Source organism: Jaculus jaculus, chromosome 7 (assembly GCF_020740685.1).
Source record: "Jaculus jaculus isolate mJacJac1 chromosome 7, mJacJac1.mat.Y.cur, whole genome shotgun sequence".
NCBI classification, from domain to species: Eukaryota; Metazoa; Chordata; class Mammalia; order Rodentia; family Dipodidae; genus Jaculus; species Jaculus jaculus.
Window position 1 is genome coordinate 147,179,287 of NC_059108.1, and position 27,441 is coordinate 147,206,727.

General features: G+C 47.4%; 1 protein-coding gene across 1 annotated transcript in view; it reads left to right on the forward strand.

Moving 5' to 3' along the window:
- The window catches only part of Cdc42bpb (CDC42 binding protein kinase beta), a 133,079-nt gene extending 105,638 nt beyond the window's left edge, over positions 1–27,441 (forward strand). Inside the window, exons 20-37 of the mRNA XM_004649431.2 lie at positions 4–98; positions 1,866–1,945; positions 4,950–5,039; positions 5,333–5,410; positions 7,576–7,681; positions 9,039–9,175; positions 9,802–9,941; positions 11,056–11,137; positions 13,211–13,427; positions 14,262–14,324; positions 15,360–15,959; positions 18,798–18,895; positions 18,985–19,069; positions 19,206–19,323; positions 19,470–19,587; positions 19,988–20,093; positions 20,186–20,256; positions 26,064–27,441. Of these exons, the coding sequence (XP_004649488.1) occupies positions 4–98; positions 1,866–1,945; positions 4,950–5,039; positions 5,333–5,410; positions 7,576–7,681; positions 9,039–9,175; positions 9,802–9,941; positions 11,056–11,137; positions 13,211–13,427; positions 14,262–14,324; positions 15,360–15,959; positions 18,798–18,895; positions 18,985–19,069; positions 19,206–19,323; positions 19,470–19,587; positions 19,988–20,093; positions 20,186–20,256; positions 26,064–26,195 (2,416 nt within the window). The 3' untranslated portion in view covers positions 26,196–27,441. The remainder of the gene's footprint in view (positions 1–3; positions 99–1,865; positions 1,946–4,949; positions 5,040–5,332; positions 5,411–7,575; positions 7,682–9,038; positions 9,176–9,801; positions 9,942–11,055; positions 11,138–13,210; positions 13,428–14,261; positions 14,325–15,359; positions 15,960–18,797; positions 18,896–18,984; positions 19,070–19,205; positions 19,324–19,469; positions 19,588–19,987; positions 20,094–20,185; positions 20,257–26,063) is intronic.

Sequence of the window (27,441 nt, forward strand, 5' to 3'; positions counted from 1 at the left end):
CAGTAAACTAAAGGATTCTGAAGCCAAAAACAGAGAATTATTAGAAGAAATGGAAATTCTGAAGAAAAAAATGGAGGAAAAATTTAGAGCAGATACAGGTAAATTAAAATATGATTTTGAATTATTTAAATATCAGCCTTTTCTAATGAATGGCTTTCTTTTTAATGTTTTTTTAGTTTTGTAATATACTTCCAAAGTTAAATTTTGTGTGCATATGAGAGAGAGAGGTGGAGTGGGGAGAGAATGAATGAGTGGATACATGGCATGCTGTGCCTGAGAGCAGAGGATAGCCCTGAGTGTCAGTTCTTGCCTTCTACCTTATTTGAGGCAGAATCTCTTCGTTTGCTGTGGCATACACCAGGCTAGTCAGCGCACAGGCTTCTGTGGAGTCTCGTGCCTCCACTGTTCATCTCACCACTGGAGGGCTGGGCTTACAGATGCGCCACTGCATCTAGCTTTACGTGGGTTCTGGGGATCTAAACTCAGGTCCTCATGCTTGAACAGCAATGAGCCTACTTACCTAATGAGCCATCTCCTCAGCCCCAAAGTTTAAAATTTGAAACAGTATATTCAAAGATAGCATCCCCAAAGGTAAACATAGTTTTGGTACTGTTTTCCCTTTGCTTTACCTTGAAAAACAAAGCACCAGTAGTATTTCCTGGTGACACAAAAGGAATCATGCTCTGCCCCATTCCATGCTAGGGAGGCCGCTAAGCCATGGCTTATGGGGACTATCAAGAGCCCTGTCATGGCTACCCTGTGGGCTGGGCTTGTTCTCTGCTCTCATGGGAAGTGTTGTAGTGAGTTGGGCATGGTGGTGCATATCTATAGACTCAGCAGTTGAAGAGGCAGAGCCTGGAGCATCTCAAATTTGAATCCAGCTTGGACTATATAGCAGTCACGTGCATAGACCATTTCATATTTTACAGATAGAGTTCTAGAAGTGAGATTTCTGGGTCAAGGAACAAAGATGACACTAACTGTCCATAGCCCACACTTAGAGTGGACTTATTGAAATTTTTGCCATTTTGAAGCTACATCTAAGTACCAGCTTAATTTATATTCTTTTGCCTTTTATTTTTTATTTTTTATTTTTTTGATTCTTGGAGGTAAGATCTCATGCTAGCCCAGGCTGACCTGGAATTCACTGTGTAGTCTCAGGGTGGCCTTGAACTCATGGCGATCTTTCTGCCTCTGCCTCCTGAGTGCTAGGATTAAAGGCATGCACCACCACGCCCGGCTTCTTTTGCTCATTTTTTCTTTTCTTTTTTTTTTTTTTTTCTGAGGTAGGGTCTCACTCTGGTCCAGGCTGACCTGGAATTAACTCTGTCATCTCAGGGTGGCCTTGAACTCATGGCAATCCTCCTAACTCTGCCTCCCGAGTGCTGGGATTAAAGGTGTGCGCCACCATGCCCGGCTTTCTTTTGCTCATTTTTTGAGTGCTGGGATTATAGGCTTGTGCATGGTGTCTGGCTTGGTTTCAGTTTCAAACTTCAGGTGATTCAAATTCAGGTAAATTCACTATGACCCACATTTGAAGAATCTATCCAGTTTTAACTCTCACCTTAATCTCTTTGCTTTGCTGATTTCCCTGCATCATTCTGGTCACATATGAGTTCACTGTGGGCACTGCTGTTTGTGGCTCCTTTGCTCTGTTCTGTCTATTCTTCAGTGGCAAGAAGCACTTGTTTCTAGTGATAGAGCTGCTTCACCCAGTCAGCCCCCTCTCCCTTAGAGAGACTGCATGCTAGTTCTCTTGTTCGCCCGAGGAATGGCCTCCATGGGTCATACCTAGTTAATTGGTTTCTTTAGGGAGAACTGACGGGTGACTGGCATATCTTTTAACTCTTCTTTCTTGATTGCAGGGCTGAAACTTCCAGATTTCCAAGATTCCATCTTTGAATATTTCAACACTGCTCCTCTTGCACATGATATGACATTTAGAGTAAGTATTACAGTTTTGAACGCACCTGTTAATACAGGAGAATATGATCTGAGTACTGGTGGGGTCAGAACATTCCAGTAAATGAAGATTTCTTGTTTATCTACAGAGCTGTCCCAACCACATAACTGAGAAGGGCTGATTCACATGTGAGACTAGACCATGAAGGATGTTCAGTTCACCTATAGTTGTCTGTGACTTCTGTCTGAGTGTATAGCTTGGTCCCATGATTGGTGGGAAAAGTGACTTATAAGTGAATAATTACCAAGCAGCTTGCAAGGCTATGACTAATAAGCTGATGCACTACAGAGCTACTTCAAGAGGGTGTCCCGCTGTGTGATTGCTTGTCTCCTTAGGATACTGCTGCAGAGTGTGGGACAAGCCTCACTTCCTCACTGTGCTACTAGTTTCTGGAGACATTGTAGAGAGGGAAGATAGTAAAGGAGTAGACCTGTCTTCCCACAAGCAAGTTGAAGTAATGAGAGCTGGCATATAATTCAGAGCACCCAGGGAGAGGGGGGGAGGGAGAGAGGGAGGTTGGAATAATGAAAGCAGAGGTCATTAATGGAACTTGTGATGAGGACGTAATGCTGGCTTTCCAACTGTTTCTTTAGAGAACACTGACCTCACGGGAAAGTCAAAAGGACAGTATGAGTTGAGTGTACTCACACCCCTCACCAGGCGTTTGTGCTGCCTCTGTGCACTGGCTTTCTAAACTCTCCCTGTATGCACATACCCGCAGATTGCTTTCCCCTGAACTACAGTGTCTTGCAGGCATGGCCCCAAAATACTTGAGTATTTGTTTCCTGAGATCAGTGATCCTCTCCCAGGGAATGGCATTGTCATCATGGCACACTGCCAAGGCCAGAGGTCAGCTCCAGTTCAGACATCCTGTGTTCCCACTGGTATCCTAGACAGCCATGCTTCCTCCCAACTCTGGATGCACTGACTTGATTTTCAAAACAGCCCCATTTCTTCCCCTCTTGTGACATGGTAGACTACCACTGCACTCTGGCTTTGTCTCAGGTGTCCTCATGATGACATGTGGGCTGGGCATTCTGACTTTGAAACTACATAGATCTGCACCTCCCAGCCACAGCCATTCAGCAGGTTCTTTGCTAGTTGAGGTAGTGCTGGTAGAGTCCCTTCTGCAGTAAGCCGGCAGCAGATGGTCACATTTCACCTATGTACTTTCAGCCATTAGAATTTGTGTTTTGTCAGAGTGGCAATCTTCATTTCATCCTCAACTCTCAGATGTTTAGTTGGTTTCTTGTTTTATTTTTTGCTGTTATTTTTGTTTATTGGGTTTTATTGTTGTTGTTTGTTTTGTTTTTCAAGTAGGGTCTCACAGTAGCTCAGGCTGGCCTCCAACTCATGGTGATCCTCCTACTTCTGCCTCCTGAGATTTTTTTTTTTTTTCAAGGTAGGATTACACTCTAACCCACACTGACCTGGAATTCTCTGTGTAACTCAGAGAGATTCTACTACTTCTGCTTCCTGAGTGCTGGGATTAAAGGCATGTGCCACCACACCAAGATTTTTTTCAAATATTTTTATTTATTTATTGCAAGCAAAGAGAGACAGAGAATGGGTGCCCAGGGCCTCCAGCCATTTTAAAGGGACTCTAGATCCATGCACTACTATGTGCATCTGGCTTTATTTGAATGCTGGGGAATCAGACTCTGAAAGCAAGTGCCTTAACCACTGAGCTCTCTCCAGCCCCCTTTATGAAGTGGGTGGCAAATGCATTTCTTGTAAAGGAAGAGCCCTGTGCCAGTTCTGAGTCCATGTCAGAATTCCAGATTCTGGTAATTCCTCTGGAGAGGCCTGTTGCACCCTGCCATATTGAGCATGTTGCTGAATGCTAGAGACAGCTGGTCGCTGTGGGGGCCTTGTGTGTTCTTGCCAGTGTTTACTAGGTAGGAAATGATCATTTCTGTTCCTCCTGTTATACCGAGGACTCCCTCTCCTCCTCGTCTGCATCTTCTCTGCTAGCCTGGTGGGAGGACGTAAGTGACTGCGGTGCCACCTTCCCGGCCCTCACCCTCAGCAAACAGCACCTACACACTCCACTTCCTGTGTTTGCATCCTTTCGACTAACTAACCAACTAAAGGAACTAGTCATGTCACTTGCTCTGTTTCGGGCTCCTCACTTACCAGGTGGATCTAACACATTTAACATGCTGTATGTGTGGATGACACACTTCCCAGCTCTTATAATTAGCTAATTGACCTGACCTGTCTCCAGAAGATTTGTTTACAACTTCAGTGGTAGTATGCTGTGTGTGCTGCCTTCTGCCTGAACAGGGCTCCTTACTCAGCAGTCTGGTTAATTGCAGCTGCTGGAAGGTACTCCTCTATTTGGGTCTCTTGGGATCTGATGTAGAACCAAAGTACTGCTGCAGACTGTTCTCTTCAGCCTCTCAAACTAATGCTACTTTGTATCCTCCTGGTTGACGTGGGCTGGGAATAGTGGCACCTGTGAGGATGAGGTGTTCGATCAGGAATGCACCCTACAACAGGGTGCTGTGAGTGGTAGGGAGTTAAGCTTTCCACTTGAGACAGATGGATTGTGCAGTGTCTGGGGGCACCATGGCAAGTTAGAGGAAGGCAGTTTTCAGGGAAGCATGAGCTCTTATCCATAGCTCTGCATATGTTAAGAGGATTGGTTTTTGATCCCAGGAATGAGGTTAAGCATCTGGTTACTCATACGTGCATATGACTAAGTCATTTCCCATTTCCCACCCTTAAGTGGCCAGGGGAGTTGTGTCTCACAGCAGGTGGGCAACAAGGTAACATCTTGCTGTTGGTAGTAACAGTGGCTTGCCAGACTCCCTCTGCTCACATCGTTGCCTCTATAGTCCTAGAGTGTCAGGGCAGCCTTTCTTGGGGAAGGCAAGGTAGCTGGGAGTCATGATGAGACCTTGAGGAGACTAGCATGCAGAGGACCCTGCGCCCTGATGGAATGCACCTTTTGATACATAACATTTTATTTTTCTTTTCACAGACCAGCTCAGCTAGTGATCAGGAAACACAGGCTCCAAAACCAGAAGTATCACCATCAATTTCTGTGGCCACAAGCACAGAACAGCAAGAGGTAAGACCATGTTGCCCTGTGGGTGGTCTCCTGGCTCCTGGGTCTGCCCAGTATCAACAGCAGCCACTCAGACCCAATGCCCGCCCAGTGTCTCTTCTGTTCAGCTTGTAGCTATGGCCCCTGCAGCCCGTCAGCCAAGTGAGGGAGGCCTTGACAGGTGTCCCAACAATGTAGTAAATTAAAAATGCAAAATGTTAATAATTAATAAATTCTCAAGAGAAGTAAACCCCAGGTAGGACCTGACAGGCAGTGCTGAGACAGGTTGATGCTCATCTGTCCATTTATCTTCCCAGGACATGGCTCGTCCCCAGCAGAGACTACCCACTGCACCACTGCCCAACACACAGGCCCTCGCCCTGGCTGGACCCAAGGTAAGACCTTGTGCATCACTTGGCAGGCCTTCTCAGTGTTAGAAGATAGCCTTTGTGTTAAATAACTGTGCTATTTGAATATTCAGAGTAGGGTCTGCCTTCTTTTGGGGATGTGTTCAAAAATGTGAAACCCAGGGCTAGAAGGATGGCTTAGCAGTTAAAGCATTTGCCTGCTAAGACAAGGACCCAGGTTCGATTCCCCCAGGTCCCACGTTAGCCATGTTAACATTATGTAAACCAGAAATACAATGTGGTGCATGTATCTGGAGTTCGTTTGCAGTGGCTGGAGGCCCTGCCACTCCCATTCTCTCTCTCTCTCTCTCTCTCTCTCTCTCTCTCTCTCTCTCTCTCTCTCACACACACACACACACACACATAAATAAATATACAAAAGTGAAACCCAGACCCATATGGACATCTTCACACCAAAGTTACACAAATGTGTATCAATTGAAAACTGTATGAGCTCAGTGTGTCTTCTTCTTCCTTACTCCCTAGACTTATGCCCTATCTCCAGTTGAACCCTCTCATGTACCCAGTTCCTTCTCTGTATGGTCATGCCTATCAGCGTTGAGGGAACCCTATGGTTTCTCCAGTGTAAGTGAAACTACAAGGAAGGTGCTTAGCCTTGTTTTTTTTCATGAGCACACCCTGGAAAACATTGCCTCTCTGCACAGCTCTACCTTATCTTCATACTGGTGCCTTGAGGGCTCTACAGAGTTTGTCCATTTCCTCTTGTGTGTAAAGATTAACACAGATACTGAGTTTGCAGTTGTTTCAGACCCTGAGTTTCAAACTTGGCCGCTCTGAGCCTATATGTTCCATGGTGTTTGATGCAGACCTGGCCTCCATGGTTTCTGCTGAAGATCTGACAGTAATCAGTGATTTGACTTTTGGGCTTTAGGTTCTTGCAGTCAGGTACCAAGGTAAGAGGCAGTTTATTTTGTGGATACCTGATACTTGGAAGAGAGTCATGTATTGAGGTGTTAACTGAGCCCCAACCTCCTCCCTACCCATCTCCTCCAGTCCCTGTGGAGTATGTGCTGACTCTCTTCTACCTCCCATGCATGGTCTAGCCTCTGTCTTTCTGAGCAGTATGTGTCTTGGCTTTGTCAGCCCACTGTCCCATATTCAGACTTTGTCTGTCCAGCAAGCCTTATAATCCTTCCCTTCTTAGTTGCATCTGAATTTGTCTTCTTGGCAGAAGATAGTGGCTCTTTCCAAGCTTGTGCTATAGCTTTTTAAAATTTAATTTACTTGAGAGTGACAGGAAGAAAGAGGCAGGAAGACAGAATAGGTTTGTCAGGGCCTCCTCCACTGCAGACACACTCCAGATGCATCCACCACGTTGTGCTTCTGGTTTACATAATGTTGCAATCTGGTTCGCATTGCTGGTAGAAATCACCTAACTAAGAGCAGCTTCTTGGAAAAGGAGATTTATTTTGGCTTACAGGCTCAAGGGGAAGCTCCACGATGGCAGGGGAAAACAATGGCATGAGCAAAGGGTGGACACCACCCCCTGGCCAACATAGGTCGACAACAGCAACAGGAGGGTGTGCCAAACACTGGCATGGGGAAACTGGCTATAACACCCATAAGCCCGCCCCCAACAATACACTCCCTCCAGGAGGCATTAATTCCCAAATACCCATCAGCTGGGAACCTAGCATTCAGAACACCTAAGTTTATGGGGGACACCTGAATCAAACCACCACACGTAAGTACTGAGGAACTGAACCCAGACCGTCAGGCTTTTCAAGCAAGTACCTTTAACTGCTGAGCCATCTGTCCAGCCTCACAGTTTTACATGTGGCTTGGTCACATTCCCAAGGAATACTCTAGGTTACAGTTCAATCCAGGTGTGGCCCCAGGCCAGCCTCCAAGATCTAGTTGGCACAGGGAAGTGATTCCAAGCCGGGAAGAGGCCCAGTCCTGCAGTAGCAAGACTAACTATAGGAAGCCTCTGTGTCTCCATGTTCTGGCTCAGGGGCCTCTAGGCTCACCACCACTCTGATTAGGAGCCCACACATGGAGGAAAACAGGGCACAGAGCAGTTTTCAAGATGATGGACAACCCATTGTATATAGGTGAACCGATCATGAGTGACCTGACCACCACTGCTCTGTCCCAGTTGCTGATCTCTTCTTCCTGCTATTCTTCTGTAGCCCAAAGCTCACCAGTTCAGCATCAAGTCTTTCTCCAGCCCTACCCAGTGCAGCCACTGTACATCACTGATGGTCGGGCTGATTCGACAGGGCTACGCTTGTGAAGGTGAGTGTTGGCTACATGTGCCAGAGATCAAGAGGGTATGACCTAGACACAGGGCTGCTCTGAGGGCCAGTTCTTTCCTAAGCTAAACATCGGAAGTGAGATGCATCTATTGGTTGATTGGGACAGGCTTGTTCTTTTTTGAAATTTTATTTATCTGTTTATTGATGTGTGAGTACATGTGTGTGGTATGTATGGTATGGGATGTGTATGTGTGTGTGTGTATGGCATGCACGTTTGTGTGCAGATGTACATGCATGAGGAGGTCAGAGAAAAACATCAGGTGTCTTCCTCTATCACTCCTTTACTGTTCCCTTGAGTCTAAGTCTCTCTGAACCCAGAGCTGCCATTTTCCATCAGACTGGCTGACCTGAGCCTGAGCAATGTTCATATTTCTACTCCCCCTCCCTGATTCCCCCACAGGATTGGGATTATAGACATGCCTGGTCATGCCCAGCTTTTTACATGGGTGTTGGGCATCTTGCCTCCTCTTGTTTGCACAGCAAGCACTCTCACCTGCTGAGCTATCTCCCCAGCCTACAGGCTCTGTCTTTACAAACACCCAATAAAGGCTTGTTGCAGTCCTACACAGTGCTCAGAGCAAGCAACTAGGTCATTGTCTGAGATTTAACATATGATGCAATGCCCATGGCTATTCCAAAAATCTAGAAAGGCAGCGGAAAAAAACAATGACAGAACCTTCTAGACCTAACTATAGTATATTTCTTTCTGCTTGTCATCTTGAGAACTTTTTACAGTGCTCTTGTGCTCTAGCCCGTGCTGGATTTGGCCACATGCTCTCACCACCCTCACTTTGCCTGTTCTGTGTAATTGTGCTCACAGCGCCACACATTGTGAGTGAGTGACTGCTAGAGTGGAGCTCAGGCCTCCACGTCTCTGAGTGTCCACTCCTGACCAAAGGCCCTAGATAGAAGTGCTTTGCAGAAACAGCCTTTGCATTTGTCGTCACAGAAGCGTTCTTTAGTTAGTTGCTAGTTTTGTTAATTGTACAAGCCTTCTGATTGGCTGTTGGGATCCCTGTCTACCACTGTGCCCATTGCTTGGTAGTGGTATAGGTGAGTCTGGTGAGCAGGGTTGGTACTGCCTTGTGTGCTCTTGGGATGACTATAAGGCAAGCTACCCAGGCATATGCTTTTGTTGGGAGTCTGCATTTCCTTGTATGGGCTCCATGAGTGTGTTGAACATTTATATTGGAGGCTTCATGGGAATTGCATTCCACCGTGTTTTCTCTGCTCGACACCTGGCTTCCTGAGGCAGTACACGTGCTGGGGCCTATGTCCCCAGTATTTCTATTTCTGTAGCAACACTTAGTGAAGTGGAACTCTTTCTCTTTCTTCAGTGTGTGCATTTTCCTGCCATGTATCCTGCAAAGACAGCGCTCCCCAGGTGTGCCCCATTCCTCCTGAGCAGTCCAAGAGGCCTCTTGGTGTGGATGTGCAGAGGGGCATAGGGACAGCCTACAAAGGTTATGTTAAGGTAGGAAGGGCCAGCTTCTGTCCCATTTGACATGGCTCATTTTCTGTTAGGTCAGCTCATGGTGTCTTGGTGTGGTCACTAATAACCACATTTCAGCTACTTCTCTCCCTCTGTGGTACAAAATGAACTTAGTACCATTTCTATGAAGTCCTCCCCTCCTCGAGCAGACAAGGGTCTCCTGGTAGCCGGCCAGCCACTACTGCTGTTTTGCATGGCTAAGGGCCTGAGCACCATGAGACACAGAGAATCTGCGTGAAGCTGTCATGTTGACTGCTTCCTGCGCTGTGATCTGACCAGAGCTGCAAGGCAGGGCTCCATAGCTAAGGAGTGTTTGCAAACCGCCGGTGCCTGGGCCATCTCCACATGCTTGTCTAGCCACAGCATCTAGGGCATGGTGTGTCGGCTAGGTTGGCTCCTTCCCCTGTGTCACCTTGCCATACACAAGCCCTTTCCAGTCACAGCCTCAGCCAGGACCACTCTGCCAAGCACAGGCTTGGCCACCAGCTTTGGGGTGGGGTTTGATGGGAAACTGGTGTGACTGTAGTTGGAAGTAGGCAGAGCAGTACTAAGGTCAGAAGTGGCAGCCTCCCCTGACCCAGGAGAATGCAGTCACTGTTTGTCTATAGGTCCCAAAGCCCACAGGTGTGAAGAAAGGATGGCAGCGGGCCTATGCAGTGGTCTGTGACTGCAAACTCTTTCTATATGACCTACCAGAGGGAAAATCCACCCAGCCTGGTGTCATTGCCAGTCAAGTCTTGGACCTCAGGTATGTTTTGTTGTGGCACTGTCCTTGTTCTGTGTTTTGTTTCACTCATTTATAGCCAGAATGAGTTTATTGGGTATTCATTAATTTCATTATATTGTTGCCTCCTTAAATAATGTGCTGTTTCAGAAACAAGTATAAGTTTAGTTATAGTGAGTTTTCCAGGCCAGCTTGGGCTACAGAGTAAGTTCCTGGACAGCCTGGACCCTGCGTTTAAAAAAAAAAAAAAAAAAGTTAACTGCCTGGGAAACAAGTTCTTTTGTCCTGGAGCCAGGGTTCCATGTGGCCATGACTTTTGTTCCATAGGACACAGCTGTTGTCCTCTCAGGTGACATTGCCCTGGAGTCCTGGCATCAGAAACTTGCTGCAGGCAGAGCCTTTTCTGTCCTGCTCATTTTCTCGCCCATTTAGCCTCTCTTCCCTTCATCTCTGTCTGGTGATGGCACCAAGAATTGTGTTACCTGCAGTGGGAGCTGCTATGAGATTTAGTCAGGTACCCAGGGATGTGCTCAGGGAAAAGGCTGCCTGGCACTCACTGCTGCTTCTGCTCCCATATCATCGCCATGTATGTGGAGGGTCTGTGCTCTTGTCTGGCCTGGTCCCGGGGTGGAGGTGTCCTCAGACAACTGCACAAACCCTAGTAGGTCAGAGTTATTCAGTAGTATTCCCCATTTTCCATGTCCCCCACCCACAGGGTACTTGCTGGTCCCTTACCATGCAGAGTTCTCATCCTGGCATGAGCCTAAGTCATAGGCACCATCGAATATGGAACAGTCTGTGCCAGGTGCATAGCTTGGGTCTGGAGCCTGTTGAGTTGGCACTTTCATACTGACCTCATCATATGCTGTGCTTCTGTTTATAAGTGGTTAGCCAGCTACCACCTGACTTGCCAATTCATTAATGTGGAGTTTATAACTAGGGGACAGTGTGACACTGTGAATCAAGGAAAAGGGTTCTGCTCTCGGCCTTTCTGCCACGGAGATCTGGGTGAGCCTCAAAGCACCTGCCAATTGGGCCATTATCATGCCTTCTGGGCCAGGAGCTGGCCTGTGCTGCAGTGTTCTTCTTTACAGAGTGTGTCCAGCTTCCCCAGAGCTCTGTGTTTCTTTCTTGCCAGAGATGAGGAATTTTCAGTGAGCTCAGTCCTGGCCTCTGATGTCATCCATGCCACACGCCGAGACATTCCGTGCATATTCAGGGTATGAAATTTTCTGATTTTTAACAATAGTTAAGCAGTAACTTTTAAAAAATATGTATGTATTTATTTATTTGAGAGAGAGAATGGGCACATAGGGCCTCTAGCCACTGCAAATGAACTCCATATATATGTGCCACCTTGTGCATCTTACTTACGTGCGTCCTGGGGAATCGAACCTGAGTCATTAGGCTTCGCAGGCAAGTGCCTTAACTGCTAAGCCATCTCTCCAGCCCAACAGTAACTTTTTAAAGATCACAAGGTTGGGCTGGAGAGATGGCTCACTAAAGGCATTTGCTTGCAAAGCCTGACAGCCCATGTTCAAATCCTCTATACCCACATAAAGCCAATGTGTCTAGAATTTGTTTGCAGTGGCAGGAGTCCCAAGTGTGTCTGTACACACACATTTATTCATTCATTCATTCTCTTTCTCTCTCTCCCTCCCTCCCTCCCCCTCCCTCCCTCCCTCCCTCCCTCCCTCCCTCTCTCTCTCTCTCTTTCTCTCTCTCTCTCTCTCTCTCTCTCTGTCCTTCCTCCTTACCTTTCTCTTTCTCTCTCAAATAAAAATTAAAATACAATTAAAAAGTTAAGGTAGGGCTGGAGAGATGGCTTAGTGGTTAAGCGCTTGCCTGTGAAGCCTAAGGACTCTGGTTCGAGGCTTGATTCCCCAGGACCCACGTTAGCTAGATGCACAAGGGGGTGCATGCATCTGGAGTTCATTTGCAGCAGCTGGAGGCCCTGGTGCACCCATTCTCTCTCTCTGCCTCTTTCTCTGTCTGTCACTTTCAAATAAATAAATAAAAATTAAAAAATTTAAAAAAAAAGAAAGTTAAGGTAGTGATTTTATGAGTATTTCTCTGTTCCACAGCAAGCACTAAATATCCAGAACAGCCCTCCTTGCCACCTTCTGTCTGGTTCCAGATTCCTCTGGTGCCTCATACCTCCCGCTGGTCACAAGCTGACTCCTGCTGGGCTGTGGCCTCTTCCCACACAGCCTATTGTTTCCTGGGGCAGCCACTGCCTTCGCTGACCCTCCCTTTGTACCTCCTCCAAGCCCCGTTCCCACCAGTTCTTCTCTGCCTGCCCTAGCCTTAGTGCCTCAACACTCAAAGGCGCGGGCTTCCTGGTAACTGCGTCACCTGGCTTGTCCATGTTTATGTGATTGAGTTGGAGTCTCCACTCCCCAGATTACTGTTAGATACTGTGGCACTGGAAAGCTCTGGAAGATTGTGGAGCAGAAAAAAAACTGCATCCCCCTTCAACAGGAATTGTTAGAGACATTAATTTTGGTGGTTGACTGTAAAACTAAGTCAGATGATCATTTTTTACTAAATCACATCTCTGTTCACGAGCAGCCTTTTGTGTGCAGTATAGAAGATTGCCACCATTGCTTGCTTGAAGTTACCATCATTACATGGCTGTCCCAGGCTCAAGTGCTTAGTGAACATGCATAGGAAGTGATATTTGGGCAAGAGTGCTGTTGTTTGTGCCCCTAAGAGTCTGCTTTTTTTTTTTAAATATATTTTATTTATTTGAGAGATAAAGGGAGGGAGGGGGAGAGAGAGAAAAAAAAATGGGTGCACCAGAGCCTCAAGTCACTGCAAACAAACTCCAGATGCATGCGCCTTCCTTGTGCATCTGGCTTACATGGGTTCTGGAGAATCAAACCGGGATCCCTGGCTTTGCAGACATATGCCTTAACCACTAAGCCATCTCTCCAGCCCTGAGTCTACTTTTTAATTATAACAAGATTGGTCCAGAAAACAATTTCAAAATGGGCAGTTACACCATTGTTTTGGCAAAAGCAGAATTAACTAAAATCTGACCAGGAAGGGACTTGCTACGTTTATAACTTTGTCCGCTTCCTGTTTACTGCCCCAAGAGTTGCCTGATTGGCAGCTGAAGAGCCCCTGGTGGCCTCTGTCAACTCACAGGTTCGTGTACTCGAACCTCTTAACCCCACTGTCACCCTGTGTGTGTAACTCTGGGCGGGTGGTTTCCAGGTGCGGTGGCAGTCCCTACTGTGATCTGTCTCTGACAGCTCTTTGTTTCTGTCTGATTTGTTTCTCTCATGAAGGTGACAGCCTCTCTCTTAGGTTCACCTTCAAAGACCAGCTCTCTGCTTATCCTGACAGAGAATGAGAATGAAAAGAGGAAGTGGGTTGGGATTCTCGAAGGATTGCAGGCTATCCTCCACAAGAACCGTCTGAGGAGCCAGATTGTGCACGTTGCACAGGAGGCCTATGACAGCACACTTCCACTCATCAAGGGTGTCCTTGCCGCTGCCATCGTGGGTATGTCCATGCAGGGTCCAGAGAGGCAGGGTATTTCCAGCAGCTCTGTAGAACTGCCGAAGAACTCAGATTAAAAGCATGACTTGGATGATTGGGCTTCTGCGTGAGAATGAAAATACTTAGTAGCAGAGGCCAGTAAGTTAAAAAGGAGACATAAAGGGAAGAGAAAGGAAGGGAAGAGGGTACTTAATAGGTTGATACTGTATATATGTAAGTACAATGATTGAAACGGGGAGGTAATATGATGGAGAATGGAATTTCAAAGGGGAAGGTGTTGGGGGAGGGAGGGAATTACCATGGGATTTTTTTTTATAATCATGGAAAATGCTAATAAAAAATTAAAAAATAAAATAAATAAATAAGTAAAAGAGCATGACTTGGGGGAAATGGCACATTGCAAGCATGAGAATGTAAGTTTGAGCCCTAGCACCCATGTAAATGCCAAGTGATGGCATGTGCTTGTCTCAGCACCCTGGCCAGGTAAATAGCAGGCTCAATGAGCTCCAAGTACAGCAAAAGACCCTGTCTCAAAGTAGGTGGAGAGTGATTGAAGAAGATACCTAAACTCTACCTCCGGCCTTCATATACATATGCACGTAAATTGGGAAGAGAGAGAGAAGGAAAGAAAGGAAAAAGAAAGTGAGTGGAGGCTGTGGTGGTGCATCTTGTTAGGCTATTGCAAAAGAGGTAGAGGCAGGAGAATCAGAAAGGTGAAACCAGGATTTTTAAAAGAGTACAACTGTGTGGTCCACCCATCCGGATGTGCAGACAGTTTCTCCATATATTTTAAGAAGCAGACAACCGGCTCACAGGATGGATGTGTTGTTCCCCCAGATGGAGACAGGATTGCAGTTGGCCTGGAAGAGGGGCTCTATGTCATAGAGCTCAGCCGAGATGGTGAGTAGAAGGGTGTCTCAAGTTCTGTCTGGTTGTAATAGACACATACGGTCAAGAGCAGGGCCTTCAGAGGGCTCAGTGGGTTCACCTGGGCTGGGTGTGGCCCAGTGAGAGTATGCATGGGCACTATGCTCCATCTCCAACACCACACAAAAATGCATCCACCTGATACACAAGTCACACCACCAGGTCAGAGGACTTTATTGGTTAACTGTAGAGAAAAATAGTACTCAGCTGATGTGGCAGGGGTTCAGTCTTGTCTGTTGGGCATCCCTTGACACATTCAAGTGTCTTGAGCCTGGTAGCTGGATGGCTTCATGTGCAGGTGTGACCTAGTTGGAGCTCCTGGTTAGGTATGCTGGGTTCTTCAGGGGAGTGGGCCAGGTGATAGGTCACAGAGCCTCCCAGGAACTGAGAGCTCCCAGTGTACAGGAGCATAGTTCCTATGCTCCACTCTCACTAGCCAGGGATGACAGAAGTATCCCTGCCTTTCCTACTCCATAGCCCCTTCCTGTGGAGCAGGAACCAGAACCTCGAGTGGCCTGAGCAGCCATGGGCTGTGTGGCCCTTTAGTTCCAGAGAAGGCAGTAGAAGTCCTAAGCCAGATAATATCCTTGGTTAGTTGGGGACCAAAGTAGGATGGGTACTTTGGGAGAGTTTCTTTAAGCATATGGTAAGGTTGGAGATAGTCTTTGTCCCCCATGTGCTGTCTGAGGGTTCTTTGGTTCAGCATGAACTGGGGTGAGCCCCAGATTCAACCTGCAGAGCCTCATTGCATTGTGAGTGAGCAGCCCAAGCCCCGGCACATCAAGGGTGTGTGTGAGGACTGTTGCAGGGCTACAAGTGTCAGGACAGTGAGATAAGAGTGCCCATGTGTCTGTGTTAGGGACAGGTGCTCTAGGGAATGGGGTTAAGCTGAGGACAGCTGAGGCTGGCCATGGCTGAGGGACCCCAAAGGCCATTCCTGACAGCATCTGTCAGGGCTGCTGAGCTGCACTCTGACCACATGGTTGTTCCCGTTATTCTTTCATGCAGTGATCGTCCGTGCTGCTGACTGTAAGAAGGTATACCAGATCGAGCTGGCGCTCAGGGAGAAGATGATCATCCTCCTTTGCGGCCGGAACCACCATGTCCACCTCTACCCTTGGTCTTCCTTTGATGGAGCAGAAGCAAGCAACTTTGATATCAAGCTTCCAGAAACAAAAGGCTGCCAGCTCATAGCGACAGGGACACTGAGGAAGAGCTCGTCTACCTGTTTGTTTGTTGCTGTGAAGCGGCTCATCCTCTGCTATGAGATCCAGAGAACTAAGCCTTTCCACAGAAAGTTCAGTGAGATGGTGGCTCCCGGACATGTGCAGTGGATGGCCGTGTTCAAGGACAGACTCTGTGTTGGCTACCCTTCTGGGTTCTCTCTATTGAGCATCCAGGGGGACGGGCAGTCTCTAGACCTGGTAAATCCCACTGATCCCTCGCTTGCGTTCCTCTCACAGCAGTCTTTCGATGCCCTTTGTGCTGTGGAGCTCAAAAGCGAGGAGTACCTGCTTTGCTTCAGCCACATGGGACTGTACGTGGACCCTCAAGGCCGGAGGTCACGCATGCAGGAGCTCATGTGGCCTGCGGCTCCTGTCGCCTGTAGTATGTATATGTTTTTCTGTTGTCATACCTTTGTTGCTGCTTCTCACATCGACAGTCGGCATGTGTTCTATTTGCTCTGGTTTGTCTCCTAGTGCCCTAGCTGAGATACAGGGGCAAGACTGGTGGGACCCCATGCTTCCCTAGTGGCAGGTCTGGCCACATGTCACACCCAGCAGTAAGGGGGCTGGCCAGTGAGGCTGGTCCACTAGGATTCCTGACATCCTCCCGCTGTGCAGCACCTCCCTTCCTCAAGTACACTGCTTGTTTCTCCACATCTAAAACAGTGACAGTGGCTTCCCTGGGCACAGTGAATGGGAGGAAGGACCTGAAGTGCTCTCCTTTTTAAAGGTATTCCTTGTAGTAGATGAATTTTGAATTTAATGCATTGTAAACAAGCTAAGGGTTGTGGTAGCTAGGAGACTCCAACTCCAGTGTCTAGGTTTTTTTGTTCCTTCTGTTCCAGGAGTTTTTCCAATATGAGTAGAAGCCTGTATTTTCAACAGTTGGTTTAGTAAAGTGTTGAGCTTAAGTGGCTTTCTGCGTGAATGGTGGCACTGGGCAGATGCCCAAAGCTCCACTTCACTTTGAGAGTTGTGAGGACCAGGTTAATTGGGCACCTCTTGTGTCTGGGCTCAGTGGATGCCTCCTAACCAGCCTGCTGTCTGATTGCTTTTAAAGGCCTCAGGCCTTGCTGTCCTCTGTCCAGCCATCATGGAACAAGCAGCTGGTGAAAGTGAATTCAGCATGTGAAATGGAGCAGCATGTCTCCTTAATTACTGATATCAAAAACTTGTAGGCTGCCTCCTTGATGGCCACATGCCAAGGGTTGTTGGAACAGATAACTGGAATGTGGAGGCTGCTGCAGTGCCCTCTCACTCACTAAGACAGTTGGAGCAACAGACTAGAGGGTCAGGCCTCAGATGCAGTTTCCACAGGAAGGAACAGCCTTAGTGCCCTTTCTTCACGGTCTCCCTTTGCCTTGTCTCTTCACTTGGGGCAGCTGGTGAAGAGTTCCGAGCCATGAACTCTTCCATGCTTCTAGAACCTTAGTTTTTTGTTAAGTTTCAAGTTGGAAAGGACTCGAGTCACTTACTGTGGTGTTTATATAACCTTAGCCACAAATAACCAGCATGCTTGTCCAGCATTCCTGTCAGTTCACACTGTGGGTCTTCTTTCTTCACAGCACCATGCAAGTCAGTTATAGAGCTGGCAAAAAATAAGTAACCCTGAAGATGGAGACTTGTTCAAAGATTTGTCCTCAGCCATTAGTGAATATGGCACCTCCTTGTCTTATTTTAGAAGACTAAGGGTGAGAGGGTCTGTGGCTTTCAAATCTGTCAGACTGTTATCAAAGCCTATATTCTTTTCACTAGGTTAACTTTATATGTTTTGTGGTTTTTTATTTTAAATATTTATTTGTGTACTTATTTAAGAGATAGAAGGAAAGAGAGAGAAAGAGGCAGAGAAAGAGAAAAAGGACATGCCAGGGCCTGCAGCTGCTGCAAACAAACTCCAGATGCATGTCTTATGCATCTGGCTTACATGGATACTGGGGAATCAAACCTAGGCCCTTAGGCTTTACAGGCAAGCCCCTTAACCTCTAACCCATCTTTCCAGCCCGTTGTATTTTTTTTAACAAGCATCTCAGTTTAAACTTTATCATTCATCCATATGTCAGAAATGAAATCCCCCATATTTGGCAAGTAAGAATGCTGCCCCCTCCCCCCCCCCCACACACATTCACATGTGGAGAAGTGTCTGAAAGTTGATTTAGGGGCCAGCCTTTGCACATAGCACTCAAAAAGAGGGCACTACAGTGACACATCACTCCCAAGGCAAGGTTAGTGACCTGTTTGAGTATCTTATCTACTTCCCAGACCATTTTTTTTTCTTCTTCATGCTCTAAAGATAAAAGCTGACTGTAGGCTAGCTGGAATGTGTTGTAGAAGCTCTCAGAACTCCTTTTCAGTGAGTAGAGTGTGCTGCCTAAGGATGACTTAGTTTGGTATTCAGAAGAGCTGCATCAGAGCTCAGCCTCCCTTCCTTTGTGTTTTATGGGCTGCCTACTACATACCCTGGACCACATGAGTTCCCAAACCACAGCCTGGCTAATGAAAGTAACATGTCCAAGGGAAAATGGATATCCACTTCTTACTGTCTGTGGAAGGTCTTTCAGACGGGCTTCACTGGTGTCCTAACTACAGAGAAGTCCCCTTCAGCCCAAGTGCTCAGTGAAGCACAAGGCACTGGTAGCATGTCTGCGCTGTGCCAGGTCAGTCACAGCCCTACACTGTCCCTTAAAGGCACAGGAGAGAGAAGGCACACCACTCCCAAGGGATTGCCCTCACTTAGGTGTTAGAACAGACTGCCAGAGTGAGGCCTGCCACACAGTTAAAGTCACTACCGTGGTGTGTACATGGCCAGTTTGCCCCAGAGCCAAGCAGTAGGTTGGTGAGGCTCTTAAAACACCCACCCAGAAACCTGGCTTCTTTGATCTCTTGAGAGGGAATTTGCCTCACAGTGCTGAGCAATCACTAGCTCCCTGGATTTCATGTGGTGAGCCTAAATTAAGCTTTTGCTGAGTGAGAAAGCAACTGCCTAAATCACCTTCAGTGTTGTGATGTTGAAAATATTTCCTGGTTACCGAAGGGATGGTTGTACGTGTGTGACTTTGTAGTGGTGACTTGTAGCTTGGGGGCAGGAGAGGATTTAATAACATAGGAACCTGCTAAGGGTAGTGTTGCACCCCTGTACCTTGTCCAGTGCCAAGGTGGCCTCTGGAGCGGGCAGGCAAAGCTGGAGCCCCATGCTTAACTTGCTTTGCTCCATCTGCACCAGGTTGCAGCCCTACCCACGTCACAGTGTACAGCGAGTACGGTGTTGATGTCTTTGACGTGCGCACCATGGAATGGGTGCAGACCATTGGCCTGAGGAGGGTAAGGCAATGTGGGTGACCTCTCTGAGGGCAGAATCCCCCTCCATTGCCCTGTGCCACACACAACCAGTCCTCTCTACTTCCACGTAGATACGACCTCTGAACTCCGATGGCAGCCTTAACCTGCTCGGCTGTGAACCCCCACGCCTCATCTACTTCAGGAGCAAGCTCTCAGGTGGGAAAGGAAAGAGGCGGCCCTTCGACTCAGGCCTTATCTGCTCAACCAGTTGGTCTGTCTGTGGGTTGGTCACCTGTGGCATGTGTGGCTGCTCTGCCATAGCCACAGCGGTAATGACTGTTCTCTCCTGCAGGCGCCGTCCTCAACGTGCCCGACACCTCCGACTGCGGCAAGAAGCAGATGCTACGGACGCGGAGCAAACGGCGCTTTGTCTTCAAGGTTCCTGAGGAGGAAAGGCTACAGCAGCGGAGGTGAGCACAAGCCCATCCAGCTGAGGTCCCTGGGTCCACGCACACCTCTGGGGTGCTCACTGAACTTAGAGCCTCATGCACTCTGGCAAAACATTTACAGAGGATGCTTACAGGTTCCTGAATCTCAAAATGTTTCCTTTGTACAGAGAGATGCTCAGAGACCCAGAATTGAGATCCAAAATGATATCCAATCCGACCAACTTCAACCATGTGGCTCACATGGGCCCAGGTGACGGGATGCAGGTGCTCATGGACCTACCTCTGGTGCGTGCCGGGCCAGGTGTGGGGTGTGGGCTCCGTCCCTCCTAGCTTGTCACTGTTCTGTCATCGCAGCGTTGTCTGCGCCTCTGCTGACGCCACAGATATGCTCCCTGTTTCTGCCTCACTGCCCCTTGGAAAACAAGCTGCCAGAGCAGGTTTCTGGCTCCTGGATACGAGACAGTAACATGACTTTGACATCTCGTGTCTTCTAGAGGACTTGACTTTGGCTAGAACTGTCATTGCTGGTTCTTAGCTCAGAGAGTGAGAGACACAGTGGTGAGCACAGCTGCCTCCGTTCTTCCCTCACGCTGGCCAGAGGCCCGCAGCCTCGTTACTCAGTGCCATCCCAGTGTGCTAGCCCCACTTGGCCCCCATTCCTACTCACCTGTGTTCTCTCCCCCAGAGTGCTGCACCTCCTACCCAAGAAGAGAGGCAGGGCTCTGCCCCTGGGGGCCTAGCTCGGCAGCCCCTGTCTAGAAGCAAGCCCTATATCTCGTGGCCCTCATCAGGTATGGAGGAAGGTGGGCTCTGCAACAGGGACCCAACTCCCTTATTTACCTCTCAGCCTTTTCCTGAGGTGAAAGCTGTCCTTACTTAATAGGTGGGTCAGAACCTGGAGTGACTGTGCCTCTGAGGAGCATGTCCGACCCCGACCAGGACTTTGACAGAGAGGTATGCCTTGTCCTGCATTTGAAGGGGCGTGGACATCTGCGGGACCCTTAGAGAGGTGCAAGCAGCTGTTAGGCAGGGAAAGATGCATTGTCACAGCAATGTGGTCCAGAGACTTGGGGGGCTGAGTGGGAATCTTTCTTACTGTTTTTTTGTGTGTTTTTTTTTTTTTTTTTAATCTTAGTTTGGTTTTTCAAGGTTACCCCATCCCAGGCTGAACTGTTATTCACTATTTAGTCTCAGGCTGCCTTCAAACTCACATGGATCTTCCTACCTCTGCCTCATGAGTGCTGGGATTAAAGGTGTGTGCCACCACATCCAACTTACTTTTGACTTTTTGAGACAGGGTCTCACTTTCTAGTCCAGGCTGATCATGCACTCCTTCTCAGTCTTCCTGCAGCTTCCCACGTTCTGGGTATGGACCATCACACCTGGCTTTTTCTTTGCATGTGTTTATGTGGTATGGGATGTATGTGCATCTGCATGTGAAAGCCAGAAGTTGACATCAGGTGTCTTCCTCAGTCTTGGTTTTTTTGAGGTAGGGCCTCACTCTAGCCCAGGCTGACCTGGAATTCACTATGGACTCTCAGGTTGGCCTTGAACTCACGGTGATCCTCCTACCTCTGCCTCCCAAGTGCTGGGATTAAAGGTGTGCGCCACCACACCCGGCTTTCCTCAATCTTCTTTACTAAAACTAAAACTTGGACCCAGAACTTGCCACTTCAGCTAGTCTGCTTAGCCAGCTTGCCCCAGGCCTAGATGTGTCTCTGCTTCCTGAGCCCTGAGATTATAGGCAGGCCACCACACCCACCTGGTTTTTCAACTTAATTTCTATTTGTGGAGCCATAGTCTTGCTATGTAGTTCCAAACTCAGAATCCTCTTGCCTCCACCTCCTAGTAGTGCTGATTTCAGATAGCCATCTGTCCATGGGGTGGTACTTGATTATGGCTTTGTTCTGTACTCCCTGATGACCTCCATATGGGCCCAGGCACATGATAGGCACATTAAGTACAGCCCAGGCCTGACATCCCATTCTGTAGGTCGTATTTTACACTCTTGGTTATGTTTTAAGTTTCTAATTGGGCAAATTTCAATTTATGGTTGTTGTTTTTTTTTTCTGTTTCACGTGTTTTTGATGTCTTACCCAAGAACCCGCAGCAGGGTCCAGGGCTTTCATCTGAATTTTGTGGTTTTAGCTATTGTATTTAAGCTGTTGATCTCTTTTAGGTTTTGTATAATATGGTGTGACGTACAGATCCAACTTGATTCATTTGCCTGTGAATATCCAGCACCCCATTGGATGGTTTCAGCACCCTTGTTAAAAATCAATTAACCAGGCTTTTAATCCCAGCACTCGGGAGGCAGAAGTAGGAGGGGGCAGAGGTAGGAGGATTGCGGTGAGTTTGAGGCCACCCTGAGACTACATAGTTAATTCCAGGTCAGTCTAGGCCAGAGTGAGACCCTACCTCAAAAAAAATCAATTAGCCATGTTGTGGAGAGGACTTAATGGTTAAAAGCGTTTGCTTGTAAAGCCTACTGGTCCAGGTTCAATTTCCTATTACCCACGTAAAGCCATATGCACAAAGTGGTGCATGCATCTGGATTTCATTTGCAATGGCTGGAAGTCCTAGTGTGTCCATTCCCTTCTTCCCTTATCTTTCTTTCTTACTTCCCTCCCTCCCTTTCCTTACAAATGAATAAATAAAATATGTTTTATATTTGATTTATTTATTTCTAAGGAGAGGGAGAGAATGAGCATGCCAGGGCCTTTTGCCACTGCAAACAAACTCCAGATGTATGTGCCACTTTGTGTATCTGGCTTTATATGGGTACTGGGGAATCAAACCCAGCCTGTCAGGCTTTGTAAGCAAGCTCCTTTAGCCACTGAACAATTTCCATCTCCTAGAAAATATTCCCTTAGACGAAAATTATACTGGGATGTGTAGTTCCACTGGTCTGTCTGCACTTACGTCAGTCAATTCCTTCCTGTTGTTTTGTAGTATGTTTTGAATTGACAAATATTAGAAGTATGAGTGTTTCAGCTTTTTTTTCTTCCAGCACTAGGAATTTTTGCCCTCTGCTACAACTGAGCAACATCCCCAGACATCTTTAATTTATTTAGATACATTTTATTTATTTATTTGAGAGCGAGAGAGTAAATGGGCACACCAGGGCTTCCAGCCACTGCAAACAAACTCCAGATGTATGCACCCCCTTGTGCATGTGGCTTATGTGGGTCCTGGGAAATTGATCGTGGTTCCCTTGGCTTTGCAGACAGACGCCTTCACCGTTAAGCCATCTCTCCAGCCCCGTCTCTTACTTTTTATTACGATTTAGGGCCTAGGCTACTTGGAATTCATTCTGCACACCATGCAGCCCCCTTCAACTTGTGATCCTCCTGCCTCCATCTCCCAAGTAGCTGGGATTATAGACCTGAGCCACCAGGCCCGGTTTTTGTTTGTTTCTTTTTAATATTTTATTTATTCATTTATTTATTTAAAAGAGAGGAAGAAGCAGAATGGGTACACCAGGGCCTTTAGTCACTGCAAACAAACTCCAGACACATGAGCCACCTTGTGCTTCTGGCTTATGTGGGTACTGGGGAGTCGAACCTGGGTCTCTAGGCTTTGCAGGCAAGTGACTTAACTACTAAGCCATCTCTCCAACCCCTTCTTTTTTCAATACTGTGGGTTGCTTTTTGTTGTTGTTGTTGTTTTGGCTTTTCAAGGTAGGGTCTCAATCTGGCTCAGGCTGACTCAGATTAACTCAGGGTGGCCTCGAACTCACGGCAATCCTCTTACCTCTGCCTCCCAAGTGCTAAGATTGAAGGTGTGTGCCACCATGCCCAGCTCTGTTGTTTTTTGTGTTTTTTTTTTTTAATATAATTCACTTTTATTTATTTGAGAGAGAAAAATAGGCAGAAGGAGAGAGACAGAATGGGTGCTCAGGAGGGCCTCCAGCCACTGAAAATCAACTCCAGATGCATGCATCCCCTTGTGCATCTGTCTTGTGTGGGTCCTGAGGAATTGAACCTGGGTCCTTTGGCTTTATAGGCAAGCACCTTAACCACTATGCCATCTCTCTAGCCCTTTAATACTGTTTTGACCATTTTGTGATCCCTGTACTTCCATGAGTTCAAAAATAAGATTTTCCATTTCTACAAAAGGCCATTGGGACTTCATCGGGATCACACTGAATCAGTAGACCACTTTGGGGAGCAATGGCATCCTAACAATATTAAATCTTTTAGTCCATGAGCACTAGGTGTCTTCTTATTTGCTAAGACTCCTTTAATTTTTTTTTTTTTTTTTAGCAGCATTTTACAGCTTATAATGGCCAAAACTTTCACCTCTTTGGTTAACTATTTCTGGCTATTTTGTTTGTTTTAGTAATTAAAAGTGTGTGTGTGCGTGCGTGCATGCATGCGCATGTGTTTTCCAGGGTCTCTTACCATTGCCCAGCTTTTATGTAGGTGACTGAGGGATTAAGCCCAGGCCAGCAGGCTTTGCAAGTAAGTGCCTATAACCACTGAGCCATTTCCCCAGCCCATTTATTTTTTTTAAAGTTAATCCTATTTTTTTTATTGACAATTTTTATACATAAATATATTTATATGCATATATATATATTTATATATTGCTGTGTGTGGTGGCACATGCCTTTATGAGAGAGAGGAAATTGGCATACCAGTGCTCCAGCAACTGCATTCGAGCTCTAGATGTGTGCACCACCTTGTGCACATGTGTGATCTTGCACTTGCATCACCTTGTGTGTCTGGCGTACGGATCTGGAGAGTCAAACATGGCTTTGCAGGCAAGCACATTAACTGCTAAGCCATGTCTCCAGTCCTACATGTATATATCTTCATCATATTCCCCTCCTATTACCTTTTCTTATTCTCCCCCCCCCCCAGCTCCTTCTTTCATCCCTCTTTTGTTTTGATGTGTGTGTGACACCCTGAGTTTAGTTAGGGTTGTTTGCTTGAGCTTAGGCAGGAGGTCATTTACTAGAACATGGGAACTTACCAATGGCTCCACTACTGAAGAGATTCTCTTCCTCCGCAGCAATTCCTTGAAGAGGGTCAGGTTCCACCATCAATGACAGAATGTTGATGGGCCCAATCTTGTGCAAGTGATGCTAGCCACCGGGAGTCATGAGTGCAGAGGCTATGTCATGTCCTGGAAACGGTGTTCCACAGCAGTCTTCCCCATCCTCTGGCTCCTACATTCTTTTTGTCACTCTGACAATGTTCCATGAGACTTGGAGGAAGTGATAGAGTTGTCTCATTCGTTTCTCATATTTCACTCAACAGTCACTTTTTCATAGCATTTTGATGAATTTCAGTCTCCCTAGTACTTAATACCCACTACAAAAAGAAGCCTCACTGACCAAAGTTGAGAAAGATCACGAAGCCATGGACATAAACTTTAAAAATATTTAGATGACAGTTAGCTAGACACACATACCCATTTCGCCAAACAGTAGTATTAGTTTCCCTCCTAGGGCCTATGATGTATGTCTATAGCCGCAGGCTTTTGGCTAGGCTTCTTGTACCAGTCATGAATTCCTTCCTGAGTAGACCTCAACTCCAATCAGAGAGCAGTTGGTTGCTCCCACTATTGGCATGCATATTTAAGTTAATTTATTTTTTTGCAAGCAGAGAAAGAAAATATGGGCATGCCAGGGCTTCTTGGCACTACAAATGAACTCCAGATGTATGAGCCACTTTGCTTTGGGTGCTGGGAAATAGAACACCTTTAACCACTGAGCCTTCTCTTCAGCTGCACTATTTTTAAAAAAAAAAAATTATTTGAGAGAGAGAGACTATCAGATAGAGAATGGGCATGGGCACACCAGGGCCTCCAGCCACTGTAGACAAATTCCAAATGCATTTGTCACCTTGTGCACCTGGCTTACTTGGGTTCTGGGGAATCAAACCTGGGTCCTTAGGCTTTGCAGACAAGTGCCTTAACTGCTAAGCCATCTCTCCAGCATACCCCTCCCCCAATATTTTATTTTTGATGCCATTGTAAAAGGAATTGTTTCTTTTCCAGAGTATTGGTTGCTGGTGAATAGAAACCCAACTTAGTGTGTGTTGGCCTTGTTTCTTACAGCTATACTGATGCACTTAAGGTGTTTTGAGGCATTAAGTGTGGAGTGTAGATTCTTTGGTGTTTTCTGTGTCTAGTGTCGTCACCTGCAAATGGTCTTACTTCCAACTTGGATACTTTTCCTCTCTTTGTCTTGCCTCATTGCCCTGACTTCCAGTGTGATGTTGGGCAGCAGCAGTAAAAGCTGCATTCTTGGCCGGGCGTGGTGGCGCATGCCCTCAGCCCCAGCACTCGGGAGGTAGAGGTAGAGGATCACGAGAGTTTGAGGCCAACCTGAGACTACAGAGTGAATTCCAGGTCAGCCTGGGCCAGAGTGAGACCCTACCTCAGAAAACAACAACAAAAGAAAGCATTCTTGTTGCTGGTTTTTGAGGAAAGCTCTATCCCTTTAAGTACGGTGCCATGTGTGGGTTCTCCAAGATTATGATGGGATGTCTGACCACTGGGCTTCAGGTCATCTACCTCCTTCCAGGCAGTGTCAGCCTCTCTCGTGTAATTACAGTTAGTAAGTCATTTCCACATTCAGGTGGACTGTGTTTATGAGTTCTTACCTGAAGAACTCTTGCTGTGTAAATGACTTGTATAAAGAGTTACTTTCACAGCAAGAAGAACAAGAGCCTCTGCCACACCTGTCCATCTGTCAACCTCCACAGACCCGTGGCGCTGAATTCTCACATAACCCTTTCTTGCATTGACAGCCTGACTCGGATTCCACCAAACACTCAACTCCGTCGAACAGCTCTAACCCTAGTGGCCCACCAAGCCCCAACTCACCCCATCGGAGCCAGCTCCCCCTGGAAGGCCTGGAACAGCCAACTTGTGATGCCTGAGGCTGCCAGCACATCACCATGAGGCCCCGGGAGCCCAGTGGCCCCAACATCAGTGCCAAGACTGAGCTGACCCTTCAGTGTTTTCCAAGGAAATGTAGAATCAGTTTGTAGATATGGAGATGAAAAAAGTCTTTATTGTAATGATCAGTTTTATGCCACGTTATTCGCGGCAGTAGACCAGATGTGTTCATCTGTACAGCCTGAGGCAACACTGTCCATTTGCACATGAAGGACCACCACACACCTCTACCCACCACCCTGCCAGCACCACCCACATTGACTTCCTCAGTAGGTCCTGTGAGAAGTCAGCTGGAGTGTGGCCTCGGGACCCAGCCCTTTCCCTATTCCTGACACTTCTAAGCCCCGATGAGAACAGTAGGAAATTATGTGTCATCCTGAGGTCACAGGAGGTCACAGCAGAGGTTGGCCTGTGGCCTTTTCCCTCATTTAGCCGTGGCATTAGTACTCCTGCTGACCACCTAGCACGGACAGCCCCGGGACCAGTGATGCCCTTGTCCCTGTGTCTGCTCGTCCATTCTGGGTCACAGGCAGGAAGTGTCCCCAGCACCTCACCTACTACTGTGAAGGCAGCTTTGCTCTGTCTTCCGCTTGCTCCCCCAGCATCTGCCATCTGCCACAAGCTGGAAAGTCGTGGTGCAGGCACGCCCATGGCTGCTGGGCTGAGGAGGAGGACAGAGCCCCGGGGAGCCGGCAGCAGGCACTGAGAACCCCCGTCCTTACCCTTCCCCTTTGCATGGAGCCCCTGTGGTTAGTAGCCCGTCAATCGTGTAGAATCACCCAACACTCCTGCACATCAGCCCTACCTGGCCACGGCGTGGGGATGCCCACAAGTGTTCAGTCCCACCCCCAGATCCTGTGTTGAGTGGTGGGGTCTGTGGCTCCACTTTATTAAAGGCTTGTGATTGACTGTGGCAACAGAGGTGGCTTGTCCTCAGCTCGGACAGCTCCCCCACCCTCTCCCATTGGCACACTTGGCAATGCTGTTCAGGACACGCATTTGGCTGAGTTGGCACTGAGGGACGTGGCACTGCCGGCCATACCCGTGCGTGTCACACCAGCACCTGCCTCCCCCGCTTGCCCTCCTGGGCCTTGTGCTGGGGCATCTGCTGGCAGTTCTGGTTTTTACTTTTTTAATGTAAGTCTGAGTCTTTGTAATTATTGAATCGTGAGAACATTTTTGAACATCTTACTGTCAATAAAGCAGAAGACAGCAGTTTTAACAGTT